Here is a 20,870-nt window from a genome sequence, read left to right on the forward strand (position 1 = left end):
TTATGTGGATGGGAAAATGAAAATGAAATATCTGACAATGATGAATGGACGGATGAAACTCATGGCACTACTGAGGTTGACTTTATTTGTTTGGATGATGCGGATAGAGGCTTAGCCTTAGGGCTAGAGCCAGGACTCTACAACATCCTCTTACCGTATTCTCAGTAGTAGTGTGGTGACTGGTAGGTAGGTTAGTGTTTTCAAGTTTTTTCTAGTTTAGCTTCCTTAAACGAGTCTTGAAATTTTCACACTGATGTGCCTCTCGAGGTATAGTGCTTGTTAGTTGATTGTACAGGTTAAAAAGTTTGAGGTGGGTTCGCTTCCATATCTTGAGACTGCCGCAACGTTCATCAAAATATATCTACATCAACTTGCAAGCTGTCTCGTCAAATCAAGGAGATCTCCAATTACAGGTGTAATTCTTCCATACCCACTCTCTTTCGTTTTTACTGTTCAATCAATTGCATAAACTATAATGCATGACCACATGGAAATTGTCAATGTACTACTTAGTTTTTGAAGTTGCATGCATGCTAGTGTAAAACATTAATGAGCTTAACTTTATTGGCAATATTCCTAGGCAGCATGATGTCTTTAGTTAACCTTGGAATACGATTGTCTTAGGTCTAGGGTCAAACCATCTTAATGTTTGACACCTGGCCATGTGTGTGTTGACCTCTAGGACATAGCTATTACCCCTTTGTCGAAAGGATGCAAGACAAATTATAGTTCAGGAGCAAAGATCAAAAGAAATAGATTTTTTTTTAAAAAAAGCCTACAATAAATGTCAATACAAGTCTTAATGTGCTTTAATGTTGGCCTATCGCCTTATTGATACTTGGTAGGCGAGGAGTATTCTACTCCAGACCGATGCCTTGGTTGGTAGGGGGTAGCCTTGCCTAAAGTGAGCTAATAGATTCCTGGATAATGCCTTGTGTTAAACATGGTACCAGGATCGATGTTAGTTTTGCCTTAGGAAGGTCGCCATGGTGTGTAAAAATTGTCACGTGCAAAAAAAAAAAAAAAAAGGGCAAAAGGCTCCTGTAACTCTGATGTTTCTTGTGTCCCTAGACGCGTGGTATTAACTTGTTCTTAGAGTAGACACAGTGTGGTCATCTGTTTATTTATTAAGCTTGGTTATTTTCCTTGACTTAGGCTAAACCTTGATTAACCTTTGACACCTTGCTAACTCTTGAATTCCTTTCAATAATTTTAAACTCCTATTAATTTGCTACACTAGCTCACTCATGTGACCCTTAAACTAAGTTCTCATAGCAACATCCATTGTGGTCTCACATGCTTGAATTTATACACTTTATATCTTTTGAATTCCAGCATACCTTCACTCTGCTTCCCTGTTTTGCAGACGGTCTACCACAACACCCTCTCGAGCTTACCATACCATAGCTTCCGAGGACGGAATCTACATCAGGAAGGGGGGCATGTTAACCCATGGCGGACATGGCGACGTACTATATTTTACGTCATTAATTTAAATATTCTGAGTCATGGGCCGGGCTTGTCAGCACCATATGTTAAGGATGAAGGGATTGGGTGATCGCCGATGAGAGGCGCACCTTGAATATCAGTAGGATAAGGGTTAGGGTCGGCCGGCCATGTATGGGCGCCCAAGTGTGAACGGCCAAGTCAGCTATAAGAGTCAAATGTAACCCTAAAATCCTTATTCTCATGTGTTGTGAATACAAGAGTGCTCTTGCCTTATCTCCTTGGTTTCCTTCTCCTGCGTGTGTGTGTGTGAGAGAGAGAGAGAGTGAGAGGGCGATCGAGCGCACTGTGTAGCGGCACGGCGACAGCGGCGAGGCGGTAGAGCGGCGACGGCGGCTCCTCCTTCACAGCTGCGACACGGGAATCCTTCAAGGCGGCGGTTAAGCGGTGAGTGACACATCTTTTGCATTCTGTTTTGAGCTTGCCTTCCTGGTTGTATGCTTGCAGCCATTCGTGGCTCGCATACGGTGTTCGGCAAGTCCCCAGCTACGACCTGTGCGGCAAAAGCGCACACTTTAGGTAGTGGGGGTTCCGATTCATGACCTAAGAATGACCATACCATCATCTGACTTGATAGACATGTGGACCACACTTCATTTATCCTAGATACTAAGTCAGATGCCCATCTTTGTCAATGTCAAGCCAACAATGCCAAAAGTGTTTATCATGACCGACAAGACCTATTCGTGTGTGTATAACTCAAAAACTGTGCAAAATTTAAATTTGAGTTAACTAGAAAGCTGTTGTACTATAAAAGTACTTCACTTTTGTCTCTCGCATCTCCCTCATCCGAGCTAGCAAAAAAGTTACATCACATCCAAAATGCCTCCTGTTGGCTGTAAATAGCCATGTGCAAGCTAGCGTAAGACCTTATTTTTATAGTCTCATATGGCACCCGAGCATGGCATAAACATGTGGTGTAGAACCTATCCACCAAGTTCAGATAGCATCTGACCATCCATGTGGCCACAATTGCCATTTTTGTCTTTGACCTTTCAGTCGACCTGCACTGCAAAAGCTACCATTGGATCCTCGTTCATTACATCCACGTAGATCATGCAAACTGAGATCCAGTCGCTCATGGCCATGAATCCTTAGACCTAATGCACATCCCAGGCCTATCAAATCTTACAAATCACTTTCTTACTGGCCATACGGCACCCGGATACATAGGCCCCGACTATAGTACTAACAATAGCAGTGAACTTTTTGTTAGGGTTTGCTCATGCAGTATAGATGTTGCCCAAGACCTGTAGCCCTAAACCAAAGCCACTATAGCCACCAAGATGCCGCCAAATGCCAAGAAAGTGAGTTAGTGCGTTACTGCCTTCAGGTAGTGTGTGTGCCAATCCGTGACCTAAGAACGACCAAACCATAATCTGACTCAATAGACATGTGGACCACACTTCATTTATTCTAGATACTAAGTCGGACATCAATCGGCGGACAATCCAAGAACCTGCATGGCCCATCCTTTCCAATGTCAGGCCGATAATGCTAAAAGTGTGTACCGTGGACAGCAAGGCCTGTTCATGCGCATATAACTCAAAAACGGTGCAAAATTCAAATATGAGTTGACTATAAAGTTGTTGCACTATAAAAGTTACATCATGTCCAAAATGCCTCCTACTAACTGTAAATAGCCATGTACAAGCCAGCGTCAGACCTTGTTTGTTAACGGTCTGGTATGGCACCCGAGCATGGCATAAACATGTGGTGCAGACCTAGGCCAACCTAGCCACCAAGTTCAGACTCCATTTAACCATCGGTGTGGCCGCAATTACGATTTTTATCTTTTGTCTTTTGCATCTCCCTCATCCAAGCTACCACAAAAAAGCTACATCGTGTCCAAAATGCATCCTGCTGGCTATAAACAGCCATGTACAAGCCATCATCAGATCATCCATAAACAGCCATGCATCCTGCTGGCTATAAACAGCCATCATCAGATCATCCATAAACAGCCATGTACAAGCCATCATTAGATCATCCTATTGACGATCCAGTATGGCACCCGAGGCACCCAAGCATGGCATAAACATGTGGTGTAGACCTAGGTTAACCTAGCTCCCAAGTTCAAACTCCATATGACCATCCGTCCCACAATTACCATTTTTATCTGTTGTGACCTTCCGGTAGACCTACACTACAAAAGATGCCAGTTGGATCCATGTTCACTACATCCACGTAGATTATCTGAACCTAGATCTAATTGCATGGCTATGAAACCTTAGACCTAATGCACATCCCAGGCCTATTAAACCTTGCAGATCACTTTCGTGCTCATCGTATGATACCCAAATGCATAGGCCCCGACTGTAGTACTAACAACAGCAGTGAACTTTTGGCCTACTTGGTTTTGCTCATGTAGCAAAGATGCTGCCCAAGACTTGCAACCCCAAAATGAAGCCACTACAACCACCAAGATGCCGCCAAATGCCAAGAAAGTGAACCAGCACATTACTACCTTTTCAGGGAGAATGACCAAACCATGATCGGACTTGGTAGACATGTGGACCATGCTTCATTTATCTTGGATACTCAGTCAGACATCAATCGGGGACTATCCAAGCACCTGTGTGGCCCATCCTTGCCAATGTCGGACCAACAATGCCAAAAGTGCGAACCGTGATCGGTAAGGCCTGTTCGCACATGTATAACTCAAAAACGGTGCAAAATTGAAATCTAAGTTGAACTAGAATGTTGTTGTACTATAAAAGAACTTTACTTTTGTCCTCTACGTCTCTCTCATCTAAGCTACCATGAAAAAATTACATCACATCCAAAATGTCTCCTGGTAGCTATAAATAGATTGTAATCAGCCATGTACAAGCCAACATCAGACCCTTGTTAATAGTCTAATATGGCTCCTGAGGCACTCGTGCATGGCATAAATAGATTGTAATCAGCCATGTACAAGCCAACATCAGACCCTTGTTAACAGTCTAATATGGCACCTGAGGCACTCGTGCATGGCATAAACATGTGATGCAAACCTAGGCCAACCTATCCACCAAGTTTAGACTCCATTTGACCATCTATGTGGCCACAATTGCCATTTTTATCTTTGACCTTTTGATCGACCTGCACTGCAGAAGCTGCTTGTTATCTTTGACCTTTAGATCGACCTGCACTGTAGAAGCTGCTTGTTAGATCCGCATTCATTGCATCCATGTAGATCATCCGAACCGAGATCCAATGGCATGACCATGAATCTACTAGGGTTTGCTCATACATGCAGACCTCAAATTGGCATACTAACCATATAGGCACCTGAAAAAAGTACATAGATATGCACACATAACTTTAGATCTTGAATTGGACATGCCAATTGCCTATTGTAGCCATGTTTCTGGAGGATTTGACTCAAGTTTGATAAGGTTTGACATGACCATATCCTGAAATCAGGGCCTGAGCATCTAATGAGCAATCTAATGATGCATACATGTCAAATTCCTTCATAGCTACGTGCACCAAGGGCTCACCATTGAGATCCTTCGTAGTAAGCTCAAACCTATCATCTCTTGGTGGGTTCCGCTCCCTCAACTTCTTGTGGGTCTTCTTGTATGGAGAGTCTTATTGCTAGGCACGTGACCTTGGAGCTCAAAGCACAAATGACAAAGACAAACATAGACTACGATTTCCAAAACAGATCAAGGTAGGATGTCAACACTAGATTTTCCTCATTCTATATCTTGTTTGGGTATGTTAGTGATGTGATGGCTGCTCTCTTGTGATGTAGAAGATTGAGGGGATGAATGTGTGGGCCATGAACCTAGGATAATTTCATACAAGGAAGCTCAGGTTTGGACAAAACTAGTGTTAAATCTTAATTCTACAAGAGGGTGGGGGGAATGTATAAGCTTGAAATTTTAAAAATATAGGAGGTTTATAATAATATACCATAAAAGTAATAAGAAGTGTGCATAAAATATGGGAAAAGAGGTTACATAGGGGTTTTAAAATATGCCTTTGAATCCACATGATATAGGTGATTTTTGAAGTTGCACCCCCCCCCCCGAGAGATTGTCGTTGTCTTTATATAAATGACAAGCAACATGTCATTCATTTCATCGCTTTTGAAATAGTGTCTCAGCTTGTTCATGGGTTCATGGGCACTTTTGGCTGGCTTTTTATCTTGGGTATAGAAGAAGAATGCTCAATGTGGCACAACTCATCCTCCTCCTCTTCAAGTTCAGGTGTGTGGGGCTCTTAGGTTCCCAATCATCCAGCCAGATAGGTCTCTCTAAAGTTGAGAATTTCCTTGTAAAAGAGAACTTATTGGGACAACTCAGACTTCCAAGGATAAGAAGGCTATGATGCTTACTATGCCCCTCATGTGATATTCATGCTCACTTGGCTCGTACTCACTTGGAGGTGGGCTTAGACCTAGCAACATGTAGGGGATATGCATCGATCATTCCCTAGGAGGCGGTGCCTATGATGAGGTTGAAATGAAGTCCTCAACTATCACATCAGAGAAAATAATATGGTGACTATGATGACCCATGGAAGGCCAACTTTCACCTCACATTGAGTCCTCCTTCACTGCATCTAGTTGCATGCAGAATTTGGTTAAACTGGTTCTAGAGGCAAAGGCTCTAAAACTAGCTCTTTTTGTGGCTCCTTAAAAATGGTCACGATTTCGGCTATGGCCTTTGGCACACTCTAAGGCTCCCTTAATATTTCTATGATTGACTCTGAAATGGAGTTAGGGATACACTCAAGTGGGGTCAATGGTTTGTACTCAATCGATTGCTTAAGTACCAGCCTCGTTCAATCTACACCTTATTATTACAAGCGCTTGGTCTTATTTCATTCGCTCCTTCTCCAACATGGGGTTGGGGCACTCTTTGAGTTCCTTTGGCAGGTTTGCATAGTCAATGGGCTTTTTCTCTTTAGGAAGAGCTGGTTTGAGCGGGGGATTGTCTCTCCACAAGGGAGACAACTTGAGAGCTATCGTTCCAACCACTTGAGATGATCATAACATCGTTGCCAATGAGATCGTGCGTTGTATTTTGCATGCTTGTTGAGGTTTTCTTTTTTCACACCTCTGGTTTCAATCCTTTAGCCTTTTTAGCGGCTATTGGATGGATTCTTTAGGGCTTACGCTTGGCAGCCTCTTTGGCTACTAGCTTCGAGGTTGAAGCCTGAGCTTTCTACTTCTTAAATGCCTTGGATATTTCCTTGGTAATTGGTTTGGTCTCAGTCTAGAGCTTTGTGACATTAAGGGGGATTGTATGAATAAGTCCTCCTTGTACACTTTACAAGTTAAGGATTGCTGAAGTGGATGATGCTTCTGCACTGGGGTGATTGTCACTCTATTGGGATAATCCTTGAAAGCATGCTTGAATCCACACTTGTAACATGTGCCTTCATATGGAATGACAATGAGGTTTGGCACTAGATTCAGGGATAGAGTTGGGGTGCTGGTGGGTGCGGTAGCTCTGTAACACTCGGCACCATGGTGCGAGCCCTTGCAATAAAGACATTGGAAAGGTGGGATGTGTGACATGTTATTAAAGTCTCACGTTCTTTGTTGCACCATAGCTTTGAACAAGGAGGCATAGTCAAGTTGTTTTGATCTCCATATGAATTGTAATGCTCATATGACTCGTAGCTCTCCTATTTTGAAGTCTTAATCTAATGGCAAAGTCACTGAAAAGTATTGTTGTACCGGTGTAGTTCTAGGAGAAACCAGTTGGGGTGGTAATATTGGAGGTATATATGGCATTAGTGGTGGTTTTACATACCTCTCGATATAGGGTTTTGATAATTGGGCACTAGATTATACATTGATAGTTGAGAAGCATTTGGTATGGGCGATAGCACTAGTGGTTGCTTTGGCACTGAGAGAATAGGTTGTAATGTATGTTGAGAAATATGGTGCCAAAGAGCACAAGGAAAATATGGAGTGAGTGTGAGAAGCCACATCACCAAGTGAGAATTATCCCACATGCAAAAGAATAGCTAAGTTGTACTCTCCTCATATAAAAAGAGGACATTTCAAGCAATGGAATGCAAGCACAACATCTCAAGTCTTTTTAATGAGTACAAGTTTCTATCTTGTAACCTAACTGAACTTGAATCTAAACTTAATTAGCACACACTCATCACCACAATGAGTCTCTTTCATTTTTATCCACCTTAGATTAGCAATGTCATTAGAGTATATTAGTGTTGTGATTAGTGTAGGATTAATTTATCATAAGGTAGATGTTCTGTCTTTAGGAGAGCTTGATCCATGATTTTAACATGGTATCAGAGCTTAGGTCTAGCTCTCTTAGTTTAGGTTCAGCTCATTAGCAAATGCTTAGGTTTAGAAAGATTAACCTTTCTCTCATTTTTCCATAGAACATTAGGGTATCATAGATTGAGATTAGATGGTTTTCTTAATTGCTTTCTAGAGGATCTGATAATTTTACTTATCTTTAGTGGAGTATTAGTGAGAGTAGAGAAAGAAAAAGAGAGAGTTGCAATCTCTATCAAAGCAAGATCTGCTAATTAAAGAGTAAAGGAGCTACAACTCAACAACAAGCTAACAGCCAAGAAGAAGCGAGAGCACATCAAGTATACTAAAGTTGGTTGCATCAAAAAGCACAAGTCGTTGGTGGTTGTAAGCATAACAGAGCTTATTGGGGCAAGCTATTAAAGAGCATAGCTCGCTCAAGGCTATAATAAGCAAAGCTTCAGTCTTAACATCAAGCACATAAAAGAGCCCCAGAAGCACAAACTGCAACAGCTAAGGGAGAAGGTTGATTGACTGCTAGAGAGGTAATTTAAGCCATAAGAAAGATCCACACATCGTCTCAGCAAACAAACAAGCAACCCCGTCTAGAAACAGCATATCCACCATCATCGGACAAAGTGCGACTGAGAGAAAGGCTGTCGTTTGGTGGTCACTGTAGCAAAATAACTCCTGCGCGCACAGACTGCGCGCACAAACTGAAGGTTGCCAACCCAAGGGAAAAAAAAAGAAGCAGCAGTGTATCATCTCGCACTTTCGGTGTAGCAGAACGTCACTGTGTGCAGAGCAAGCAGAGAGAGAAGAAAAGCAGCCCACAACATAAAGAACTAGGCTCCAAGTGCCACAAGGAGAAATACACATAATAGTAGGAGTGAAGCTACCTCCATCTCCAAAGATAAAGAGAGTGAAGTAGGTCACCTGCCACCTTTGGCATTAAGACCTTTGATGCACAAGGGCTGCCCCCGCCATTGCTGCTCAAAAAATTCAACATTCATCTCCATCGAACCGACAAAGGTAGAAGTCCGCGCGGCCACACAAAATTGTGATAAGGGTATCACTTTTATTATTTATTTATTTTTTAAAGAAATCATAAGGTTCAATACCTTGTCCTCTTTTAAGAGGTGGTTCACATGCAGTAAGGAGAGAAATAGCAAAATAGCTAATATCCATCGAAATTAGAAACTCCATCAACAACGTCATTGGTTAAAAAAAAATCCTACTTCCTACAAAAAAGTGCTTGTATCTAGCCTCTGGGACCGATGATGTACCCAAGCTAGAAATTCATCCCTCACCTAAGAGCCAAAGTAGCATTAAGGGGGGGAAGTGCCAAAGTAGCACATGGGCCAAAGTTGCTCACATCACATGGGCCAAAGTAGCACATGGGCCAAAGTTGCTCACATCACATGGGCCAAAGTAGCACATGGGCCAAAGTTGCTCGGGGGTGTTGAGAAATGTGGTGTCAAAGTGCACAAGGAAAATATGGAGTGAGTGTGAGAAGCCACATCACCAAGTGAGAATTATCCCACATGCAAGAAAAAAGCTAAGTTGTACTCTCCTCATATAAAAAGAGGACATTTCAAGCAATGGAATGCAAGCACAACATCTCAAGTCTTTTTATGAGTATAAGTTTCTATCTTGTAACCTAACTGAAAATATGGAGTGAGTGTGAGAAGCCACATCACCAAGTGAGAATTATCCCACATGCAAGAGAAAAGCTAAGTTGTACTCTCCTCATATAAAAAGAGGACATTTCAAGCAATGGAATGCAAGCACAACATCTCAAGTCTTTTTATGAGTATAAGTTTCTATCTTGTAACCTAACTGAACTTGAGTCTAAACTTAATTAGCACACACTCATCACAATGAGTCTCTTTCATTTTTATCCACCTTAGATTATCAATGTCAGTAGAGTAGATTAGTGTTGTGATTAGTGTAGGATTAGTTTATCATTAGGTAGATGTTATGTCTTTAGGAGAGCTTGATCCATGATTTTAACAATGTAGGTTTCCTTGGTACCAACAATGGGTTATATAATGGTTCCCATGGCATTGGCACAATATTGTTATTATCTAGGCTGTGCTTATATTGTTTAGGTGGCAAATTACACACTAAATCAAATCTCTCCACAAAAACAAATGTGGGTGTCCCACTTGAGGAACTGGCTGGGGTTGCCCTTAGGACTTGCCTTGCCACCACCGTTGGCAGATTCAATTAAACAAATTTTTTACCAACTCATCCATGCTTATGTCTTTGAGTAGGACTCTAGCTAGTGCTAGTTGGGCACCCTTAGCCATTGAGGCTTTGGATGATGCATCCCTATCTCTTAGTTTGGCTAGATGACTTCTACATCCTTATCTGATAGATTGTTTACTAGGCCTATTGCCTTGCACACTGACAACACCCATCAAAGATGTAGTGTGTATAGACCTATAAAGATGGTCATAAAGCCTCTTTCTCTTGAGACCATAAATTAGTCGATGAGCAATAAGTCATCTAGTCTCTCGTTTGGGGACTACATCTCATGTAGAGATACTTGATTCTAGCAATATAGTCCCTCAATGAGGAACCATCTATTGGTGCAGCCCATGCCTCCTCCTTGAAGGAAGTGAAACATTGAAAGAAAGATTGATCCATTGAACATCTTACCGGAGAATCATCTCACAGTTAATGCACATGTTAATGAAGTAAATGAAGAAATTGCTCATGAAAAGACACATGTTGCCTTTGTTTGCCTTCATGTTGTAGATTAGTGTAGAGGCCCCTTGTTGATGATGACTTTAGAAGACATCCATGTGTGAAAAACACATGGTTGAATGACTGTTATGGCTGCAAGTTTATGTCATCTTGTGTAAGCATGACACTAGATACTTCATGATGAGAAAAAACGTTGATTTTATGCTAGTCATAGTATGGGACACTACATTGGAAGAAAACGCATATCAGAGAGTTGTTATATGAGGAAAGAGCACTAATTATAGGCTAGATCAAAGTTTTTATACAGTAGATTAGAGACAGAGGTGGTTATAAGGCAACTAAATAAGCATGAGAAGGTGGCTGTATGGGCTAAGAAGAGGTGGCTATATGGGTGAGAAAATGCAACACACAAGGCGGCTATGTGGGCTACATGTGAGCATTACTTTTGAAAATGCATGGAAGATGATTGTGTGAACTTTTACATGAGGAGATAAATGCAGCTCGTGAAGGCTAGTCAGCCAACCAAGAAAATGCATCGAAAGGGGTGCTACATGGCAAGTAGAGAGAAGCTAAAATGCAAGTATGCATGACAACATATGGTGGGTAATAGGTTCTAAAAACATAGCATTATCTCTTTAATCTCTTACTAAGATGTGGTTCACACCAAGACTTAATAACCTTTCAGAGCACTAAGACTCTGATTATTCCAATAGTTCCATGGTAAAGAAGATTCTATAGTGGGCTCATAAGGTGGGACTCCTATTGGTTGGGTGGTGTTTTAAGAGGAACACTTGTCCCTAATGGTACAAAGGAGACATATCCCAATTGTCATTAACTGCAGTTGTTGGGCTGCTTTTGTTGGTCATGGTCAGCTTGGGATAACCCCAACTCAGGTTCGACACCAATGTTTAAACCATTGTGGCGTTAGACATGCATTGACCACTTCCTGAGAGAGAGAACCTTTATATTCATTTTACACACTATAATGAGATTAGCCACTCCACTCCTTGAACATCAAAGTAATAAAAACAAGAGCATTCTTCGAACACCATAACTCCTAGAGACATGTAAATCTAACCATCCCAAAAAGATTGTTTACTTTCTTAGGTAGACATAAGAGTCTTCCACAATAGCAACCAATTAGACCAAGCAGGCCATGTTCCTCCCCAAGAGCTTGGAACCTAGGGGTAAGGCCCCCATCAACACCTTCCACAAAAAACATCTAGCGTTGCAAGGAAATTGGAAGCTCCATATTCTTCCACCTACTCCATATATCATAAGAGCAATGAAGCTTACACACCTTATTAAGATACAATACATTGTTTACAATACAAGCAATTTTGCCAATCTTTGAACCATACATCCTACCTCCTTCACGTATTTTTTGCCAAGTATTGTACTTTATCCAACTAAGCATTGGCCCAAGGCAAATTAGCTCTTTTTAGATCAAACACGACCTTGAGTTGCACTGACTCTCTCCAGCTAAGAATAGGATCATCCGAGAGATCCTCAAGATGAATTATATATCTATTCTTTTATCTCCTAGCAATCTTAGGGTCCATCATGACTAAAGGAGTGGAAAATAATTGAGACCACCAGATACTCAATCTCATCTAGAATTATCAATAAACTTGTTGGACCAACACCATTTAGTTGGGTGAAAGATTTCTTTCCATGAGCTAACTAAAAAGGGGTGCAATTTTTAAAATTTTCATGGGACCAAAGAAAATAATTTGTCTAGCCGATTCAACCCCTTCCATTGTCCCTTATATAAGTTTTAATACAAAGATTTAATGACATCTATTACATGCATAGAATTTGGTTGACACTTACCTTCCCTTTTTCCAATACAAATAGTTTTTGCATATCAAGTTTGCCATTTTCTACTTTGCATATTTTCTCTCAACCGGGTTTGTTTCTATTTTTTGATCTACACATATGTGTCTCTTTTTTTTATATTATCAACGCACATATGACATACAAAACAAAATAAAAAACCTTTCATTTGGAAAACTTTACCAACAAATGGCTTGTTTCCTAGGCTATAGCTGGAGAGTAACACCCATGCCTTTGTACCAAGAGAGAGAATATTTTTTTGCGAGCTTTTATGTGTGAGTTTTTTTTTGAAGTTATGAGCTTTTTTTGAACTCTAGATCATTGGGGAAAATTTTTAAGAGAAAGAAGAAGCACACTTTTAAAAAGGAGGGCTAAAGGAGTCTCAAAATTCTATCACTAGATTTAAAACTTGTTTGGGTGCATAATTTGGCACTTTTGACATCAAAATTGAGCTCAAAAGGCTCAAAAATGGTATAATCGATTGTAAACACGCCCATGTTCCGGCCATCTTTCTCTGGCTGATGTTCAAGAAAGAGGGGCGCTGACAGTCTGTTCCAACCATCTTTCTCCAACTGATCTTCAAGAAAGAGGGGTGTTGATGGAGGAACGAGCTTAGAAGGCCCAAAAATGGTAGAACCAACTGTAAGCATGTCCATGTTCTAACAAACCATCTTTCTTCGGCTCATGTTCAGGAAAGAGGGGCACTGACGATTTGTTCCGACCATCTTTCTCTAGCTAATATTCATGAAAGAGGGGCACTGAGACGGTCCTAGAGAAAGAGGGGCATTGGGGCTCTGTTTCGACCATCTTTCTCTGCTGTGGCTGATGTTCAGGAAAGAGGGGCACTTACGGTCCTCCATCAACCGGAAAAAGATGGTCGGAATAGACTGTCTTAGCGCCCCTCTTTCCTGAACATCAGCCAAAGAAAGATGGTCAGAGCATGGGCATACTTACAGTCGATTCTACCCTTTTGGGTCTTATGAGCTCATTTCTGATGTCAAAAGTGCCAAATTCTATAGTCAAAAAAAGTTTTTGAATCTAATGTATGTATTTAAGCCCCTTATAGTTTCCTTTTTCTCTTAAATAGTGTAACCCCTCAAATAATGTAGGTTATCTGTAAACATCTAGGTAAATATATTGTTGTGATGGTCTTGATAGTTGGAAAAAGCTCCCAAAAAATAGAAAAAAAAACTGGCATGCACAACAAACTCAGCCAAAAAATTACACTCTACCATCTATAATAATTCAGTACCTAAGAAAAGGAAAATAAAAAGCCAATGGCTTACGTTTGACAACCCATCATTCGTGTGGGTGTGTTTGTTCTTATTTGGCGTCGGTGCACGTCTGGACTCCGCACACGTGCGGGCCGGCAAATGGTGTCCCAGCGTCTCTCTTTCTTCAACGCTACCCATCATTCACACTTACAGCAGCAATAGATAGAACCCTGTCCTTTCACACTATCCCGGCCTCTCACTCCCGTATGGCCCTTCCCCGCGCAACGGCTTCTGGCGCTGCTGGTTCTGGCCCCAGATTGGAGAAATCAGAGGAAGAATGGCGTGCCATCCTCTCCCCCGAACAATTCAGAATTCTCCGCCAGAAGGGCACCGAGTAAGCACTCATCATTCAATCAAAATTTCTTTCTTTGATTTTTGTTTCCTCCGAACAGAACTTAGCAATTTGATTTTCTGTCTTTGAGCTCTGGACATATGTCATACAGATGTGTCTAGTAGTTAGGGTTAGGTTTCAGCCGAGGAATTAGTCCATGTTGTGAGACGTAATCTATGAAGGGACAAAAGAGCTTATGAGTATGAGGCAGGTGCTCCTGGTGGGCAATATTTAAATAGACCTACTTTTTGGAGGTTAATTACACGCAGGTTCAGATGCCTGGAGGCTCCATGGAGGTTATAGTGAGTGTATCTCTTACTGCCCTCCATAGCAACACCGCCCCCGCAGACACTGTCACAGTTCGGGGTCGGCTGAGCAGTGATTACACTGTTGAATCAACTTGCAAGAAATTCCGGAATCAGCATCTCCTGCACTGGCCTGTTACCATTGTGAATTCGCAATAATTTTTTCCGCATGCTGATCTGTCAGAATCCTCTCTCCCCACCTGTCAACATCCTTGCAGAATGCTGATTTGTAGGCCAGGGAGCTCTCCTCCCTCACAACTGTGACGGCTTGGAAAGAGGAAGCCTTTTCCCCAACAGAAAATGGGTCGCCTCGAATGCTTCCCATTTTTTGAGGGTTCAATGTTTCCCTACAACCTTTCCCTACTCTGTCATGGATGTAGTGATGCACGCTTGCTCAGCTGAACTTTTTTCTTTTCATTCTGCTCGCTGACATGATCACATACCACCAAAACCTCATTCTTGTTTGCTGATGTGGTGGGGGCTTTGTCCATTTGGAGCTGCAGGATGGCCCTCCTGGCAGCCATTCTGCAGACCATCCATTTTCTAGCAGGTGCACACTTGTAGCAGCATCATGAAACCATTTGAGACACATTCGACAGGGTGTGAGCAAAGCCCTGATTCGATATAGGTGGAATTGAAGACAGTACCAAGTTTTGCTTTTACTAGATTTTTACTGAGCATCAAAACCTGGCAAAGGATTTCAAGCTATGTATTTGTTCCGGGAATTTGCGTCTTAAGTAGCCACACCATCAAAAATGTCTGCTGTGGATCTCGAAAAAAATTAGTGTTAACGCCAGTTAACGCTACAGTTTGATATTGATAACGACCTTAGCATTCTTCAAACCCATATTATACATAGCTAATTAAACCTTCCTCAAACAGCACTTACAGTGTTAACATGAAGATGCTGCAAGCTCTCAGGTAGACACCATAAGGCCTTCCTTCAGACACTTGATCTGGAACTTCTTGTACTTCTAGAACCAGGTTTGATGGCCAACTGATCCACCACTGTAGATTGTGAAGAGTATGGTCTGCCGGCTGGTCATTGAACAAAGGAGGTTCCGCCTTTCATTTCTGTAGAATCAATAGACATTTGGAGCCTGAAGTTGGTAGGACCAACCTTATGGATGTTTCTCCAACTATTCCATCCAGATATTCCCAATCAATGCAGTTCAGACAGTTCTTTGCCCATTTTTCCCACCTGATCTTTGATCAATTTCATTGGGGACTAAGAAAATCAGTTGTTACTGGCAGAAAAGCAACAGGGAGATGAAACCAGAATTAGACCAAGATTCTAGGTCTGATAGCCATTTAAAGACGATGTCTGTGCGAAGTTGTTGCAGTAGATCTAGATGATCGTTAGCCTTCCCACTATTCCAAGGTAAGTAGGGGGGATGTCTTAGGCATCAGCTCCGACACAGATGCATATGCCATGCTAGGGCTACTTGTTATTGTCACAGTGTAGCAAGGGGCAAAAGAGGCGAACAGTGCGAGGCAGGGCACCCAGAACGGGTGTAAGTGTCTCTTATCAAACTTACACAACCACACCTACTTTTTGGAAATCAAACCCTCTTTCATTCTTAAACATCTTCTACAAGTTGTTTGGAGCAGCAAGCCAGGGAGAGAGAACCAATATTGAAGAGTGACAGAATCAGCCCTGAAAAGCAGCCCCAACAATAGCAATTAACCTACAGCAGACGAAGGCTTCCTATTGCAGCAAATTTACAAATGGGAGAGGATTGCAGAAGGTTTTTTTGCTTTGTTTATAGCTCCACATCTTAGAGTTCAGCAAGCAGTTCAAGTCTGTAAGCCTTAGCAGATAGGCATATACAGTCTCTTGCTGTCAGTCCTCTGCCTCTCTCTTCCTCAATGCTATCTATTCTCAGTTTTGTTCTTTGAAGTACCTTTTTTCTGCTGCAGCTCGTATCTAACAGGCGATCTCTCCCCTTCTAAGATCTTCACTCCCCTAGCCTACTCGCTATTCGGTGCTATGAGAATTGTCTCTTTTCTTTTATTTGACTCCTCTCACTCTATGCTCAAAAAGGCAGTGTATACAATCCTTTTGGAAAGTCTACCTCCGCTTCGTTGTTGGAGATTTTATTTTGCAGCAGCAAAGGATTTGCAAATTCCTTTTTTGTTTCTGTCTATCTTTAAGTTTGTAATTAATGGTTTATAGATTTGGATGGATAGTCACAAAAATAATCCTCACGGTATTTTCGTTTCTCCAAATGTGGATCAGGTGGGCAGGAACTGGAAAATATAACAAGCTTTACGAGGAAGGTGTCTATGAATGTGCTGGTTGTGGAACACCTTTGTACAAGTCGACCACTAAGTTTGACTCTGGTTGTGGCTGGCCAGCATTTTTTGAGGGGGTTCCTGGCGCCATTAATGAGACTGTATGTTGGTACACAAAGGTTTTTAATATATTTTCAGCAGATAAGTAAAAAGATTGGAGGCTAAAATGAAGTCAGTTATGCACGCCCATGATTGTGTGCTAGCAGGCACATACATGTGCGTGCACGCACACACACACACATGCACCACACGGGTTTATGAGACCAAGTTAAATAATGACAATCTGGTCCAGAGGAAAAAAAACTAACAAAAGATGTAAGTAAAACATAAAAGGAAACCAAATGATAATAGTAGAGCATTGCAGTTACCCCATAAACATTGTACTCTTGATTATGAGCTTCCTCTAAGTCATCTGCCAGGCTGAATGGCACACATAATGCATGGCCTAGACTTAATGTCTCTGTCAAGCTGTTGCTAGTTTGCTTCTACAAGGCATCAACAACTCTCCTTGTAGACCTGGGTTACTACATCCAGCCAAAACTTCCAGTTTGAGTAGTTTAAAAAATTGACTCGTTGGTCCTCCACGCCATAAGGGGTCCTTGAGACATCCTCTTGATTTGTCTGATGGTGGGCCACACCACAAGTTTTTGAGAGGTCCTCTGTGACTTGCGTGCTAGCAGTGTGCTCCTCCCTCTGTCTGTTCTGCTCTCTTTTACTCATCTAGTGGGAAGTAAGGCTCTGTGTATCGAGTGTAGCTCTTACTCTCATTAGCCTGCCCCTGTGTTGCCTCATAGGCCAGTAAGGCTGAATGCAAGGACTGCAAAGCCAAACAAGAGGCTGAAAGGAAGGAATGGGAAGCCTGATTGGGACAAGGGATGTTGAGAAAAGACAGAAGAATGGACGATTTGACTGGCAGAGGTGGCCCTCCAAACTGGCTCCAGAGGACACATCAGCCTTGTCAGCTATGGAAACTCATTGATTTTTAAGTTTGATGGACTTGATGCAGTAATAATGCTCAGTAGCCCCAACTGGCTTCCAGGACCTCAGGATTTTGTGCGAACAAAAAGCTTCAATCACTTGGTGTTCCGTAAGGAAACCATTTGAAGTGGTTCATCCTGCCATGTATATAACCAGCTCTTATATGTGGGCAAATGACTGCTACCACCCCAATCCACCTCTTTTTGGCATGGTTATGGAAAAACAGGGAAATGGATATGGAAATGACATTTTGAGGGAAGGGAATGGAGAAACACCATGCCAGGAAGGGATGTATGAGCTGGGAAGTGGTGGGAAGCAAGGGGAAAGAGGAAATAGAAGAGGGAAGGAAGGGAGAGGAGGAGAAAGGTTGGTCATAAAGAGGAAAATGTTAGTCATTTGACCCATGGGGAGTGGCAAAAATGCAAGTTCTTGCTGTGTTGCCACAGCTGCAACAACAGGGGGAAACACTGAAATTTCTGAAATGCACCATTTTGGAAATGGGAAACGGCCGAAATGGCTGAAATGTCATGGATCCCTGAAATGGATGTTTGGGCCACAAACCAGTATTTCTGTCGTCCCCCATAACTATGGTTTTTGGCCAAAGGCCTTGAAGTAGCTGGAATGTTGCCATGCTCTCTACCTAGCGAACAAAAGCTTGCACTTCTTCCCCATCGTTTCATTAGGGAGGTTGCTTGTGAGGGATACAAAACATCATTGTGACAGGAAACACCTTGGTAGGTGTTTGAACTCTCTCTCTCTCTCTCTCTCTCTCTCTCTCTCTCTCTCTTGCACACACACACAAAACACGTAATGGTGGCATCGAGGAGGCCTGGGTAGATGTCTGAACTGTGTGTGTGTGTGTGTGTGTGTGTGTGTGTGTGTGTGTGTGTGTGAGAGAGAGAGAGAGAGAGAGAGGGAATTAAGTTTTCTTCTTTACAGGTTGATGCTGATGGACGCCGGATAGAGATCACTTGTGCCGCGTGTGGGGGCCATTTAGGTCATGTTTTCAAGGGTGAAGGATTTCGTACACCAACAAATGAAAGGCACTGTGTCAATAGTGTCTCTCTGAAGTTTACTCCTGCAAACAAGTAGGAATCACGTGATATTTTCTGTTGTGATGGTTATTATGAGCGTTTGATCATGTTGCTCTGATGATTGCATTTTTACTGGGAGCAAGTCAAGCTCACAAGAATAAGCATGATGTATTGTTCTAATCATTGTACAGTAGTCTCTGTTCCCTGTCTGTCAAACATGGCATTGTGGGGTTGATATCTGATACCCATAAGTAAGTTCATCGTTTCATGGTTACATGTTTTCTTGTTTTGACTTATGACGAAATTAAGGACCCTAAAGCCGTCCATCTCTTAAGAGCATGTTGGTGGGGCTCGTTTGACAATCTCTGAATCCTACAGCTTGCACCCTGGGTGAGTATGAATTAAGGTAAACTCACCCCTTTTATACTGAAGAAAATACTTCTTATACATGTGTTCTGTGATATACTTAGATCAGGTTTATTGGCAATGTTAGACTCCTTTAGTATAGATTTCAAAAGTAGAGAACAAGATGTGGACAACACTAGCAAGCAGCATGGCGCATTGTAATGTGTCAACCAAAAACACATTGGCTCAATGTTATCTAGGGTTTGCAACTTTATTGGTGGACATGTTTTTTAAAAAATGTGTTTATGTATTATACAATGGATTAGATTAGTCCTTCATAGAATGGAATATATTCTCGAGCCATTGTTTATGGTTGTATGGTTTTTGCATCAAGTACAGTGGTTTTTTTACGGTTTCCCAATTGGAAACCCATGGTACCTCCCCATGGCCTTCGGCCTTTGGAAGGGTCCTTCCTTCTCAAACCCTCGCGCCAGCAGCAAAAAAACATTTGTGCAGGTCTTAACAGCAGAATGCCAAACCAAAAAGAAACCCACAGTGCTACTTCAAGCACAGGCACTAAGAAAATGGAAGTGCACAAAGTACCATCAATAAACTAGGGTACTATTTTAAAAGTGATTTGACAAATCCAATCTCCCCCATAGTTTATAAAGGCTAAGAATGCCAAGCCTTCTAGGATGGTGGTGCTCGAATTAGCATCCTAATGAAGCATTGTTGGGACCAATGGGGTCACCTAGGATATACAAGTAACATGAGCTAGCTAAAAATGATTTGACAAATCCAATCTCCCCCATAGTTTATAAAGGTCAAGAATGCCAACCCATCTAGGATGGTGGTGTTCGAATTAGCATCCTAACGAAGCATTGTTGGGACCAATGGGGTCACCTAGGATATACAAGTAACATGAGCTAGCTAAAAATGATTTGACAAATCCAATCTCCCCCATAGTTTATTTAGGTCAAGAATGCCAACCCATCTAGGATGGTGGTGTTCGAATTAGCATCCTAACGAAGCATTGTTGGGACCAATGAACATGAGCTAATACTTGTAATGGAGCATGCACGGTTTTCATGATAATGATGCTTATTTATCTATTTATTTTATCTAAGGTTTTAAGATTCAATATATTCTATTTTCCAAAATGCGTTCGTACGAAGTGATGCTTTATAGTTTTATGTCCCTTGCATGAGCATCGGATGTCATGCTTGATTAGCAAATATGTTTCCTTATGACATCGTTGTGACACTTATATTTGTTAATTTTCATTGGTAGATATATTTGTCAATCTGGGTTTGACACACCGTCAATTTTGCTCATGGCTTGGACAAATAATAAGATTTTTATGAACAAGTTGAGATTTTCAAGCCTTAGGGTTGTTTCTTAGGTAACTCCTCCTTAAATGAGTCTTTTTAATTGAAAAAAATGTACCTTGGGCCTTACTTGACTCCCTTTCTCATTCTCCTCGACGTTTGTTCCATTTTTTTCCTTCCTTTACTTTCATGTCCTTTGGCACAAAGTAACAAGGAAATTTCTTGTTTTCAAAATAAAAATAGTTACGAAAATGTATACATTGTTGAAGTGGAGACAAAGGTAACAACACACACACACACAGATGCAGCAAGCAAGTAGAGATACAAAAAAGCATAACACTCAAAGTAGATTGATGATAATGAGTGAAACAAGTGAAGTGATATGATAAGAGTGAGTGCACGCTCGAGAGGAAAAGCCTCCTAAGAAGGGAAAAAGTGTCATGTTCCATTATTAGTCTACGTATACACTGACTCATAAGAGTGCGCGCACGCTTGGGAGAAAAAACCTCCTAATGAGAGAAAGAGTACCCTGATCCATTATTAGCCTACGTCCACACATCGCTACCACATAAATGGCTATGAATCCCCTTGTAGTGATGACATGAATTTGTATAGGAATCATGTGGTTGATCGATTTTCAAATGGTAATAAGTCTACAGCTTTGTGAAACTTATAACTTCTCTTGTGAGAGAGTCTT

At 41.6% G+C, this 20,870-nt stretch overlaps 1 protein-coding gene across 1 annotated transcript; it reads left to right on the forward strand.

The window, feature by feature from the left end:
- The first annotated feature begins 13,585 nt into the window (after positions 1-13,585).
- LOC147628177 (peptide methionine sulfoxide reductase B5-like) lies at positions 13,586-18,682 on the forward strand. Its single transcript, XM_086813219.1, has 3 exons — positions 13,586-13,891; positions 16,433-16,589; positions 18,406-18,682. The coding sequence occupies exons 1-3, from the start codon at positions 13,764-13,766 to the stop codon at positions 18,556-18,558; spliced, it is 438 nt and encodes a 145-aa protein (XP_086669345.1). The 5' UTR covers positions 13,586-13,763; the 3' UTR covers positions 18,559-18,682.
- The last annotated feature ends 2,188 nt before the right edge of the window (positions 18,683-20,870 follow it).

Source organism: Cibotium barometz, chromosome 19 (genome assembly GCF_041138505.1).
Source record: "Cibotium barometz isolate CiBa-2024 chromosome 19, ASM4113850v1, whole genome shotgun sequence".
NCBI lineage: Eukaryota > Viridiplantae > Streptophyta > Polypodiopsida > Cyatheales > Cibotiaceae > Cibotium > Cibotium barometz.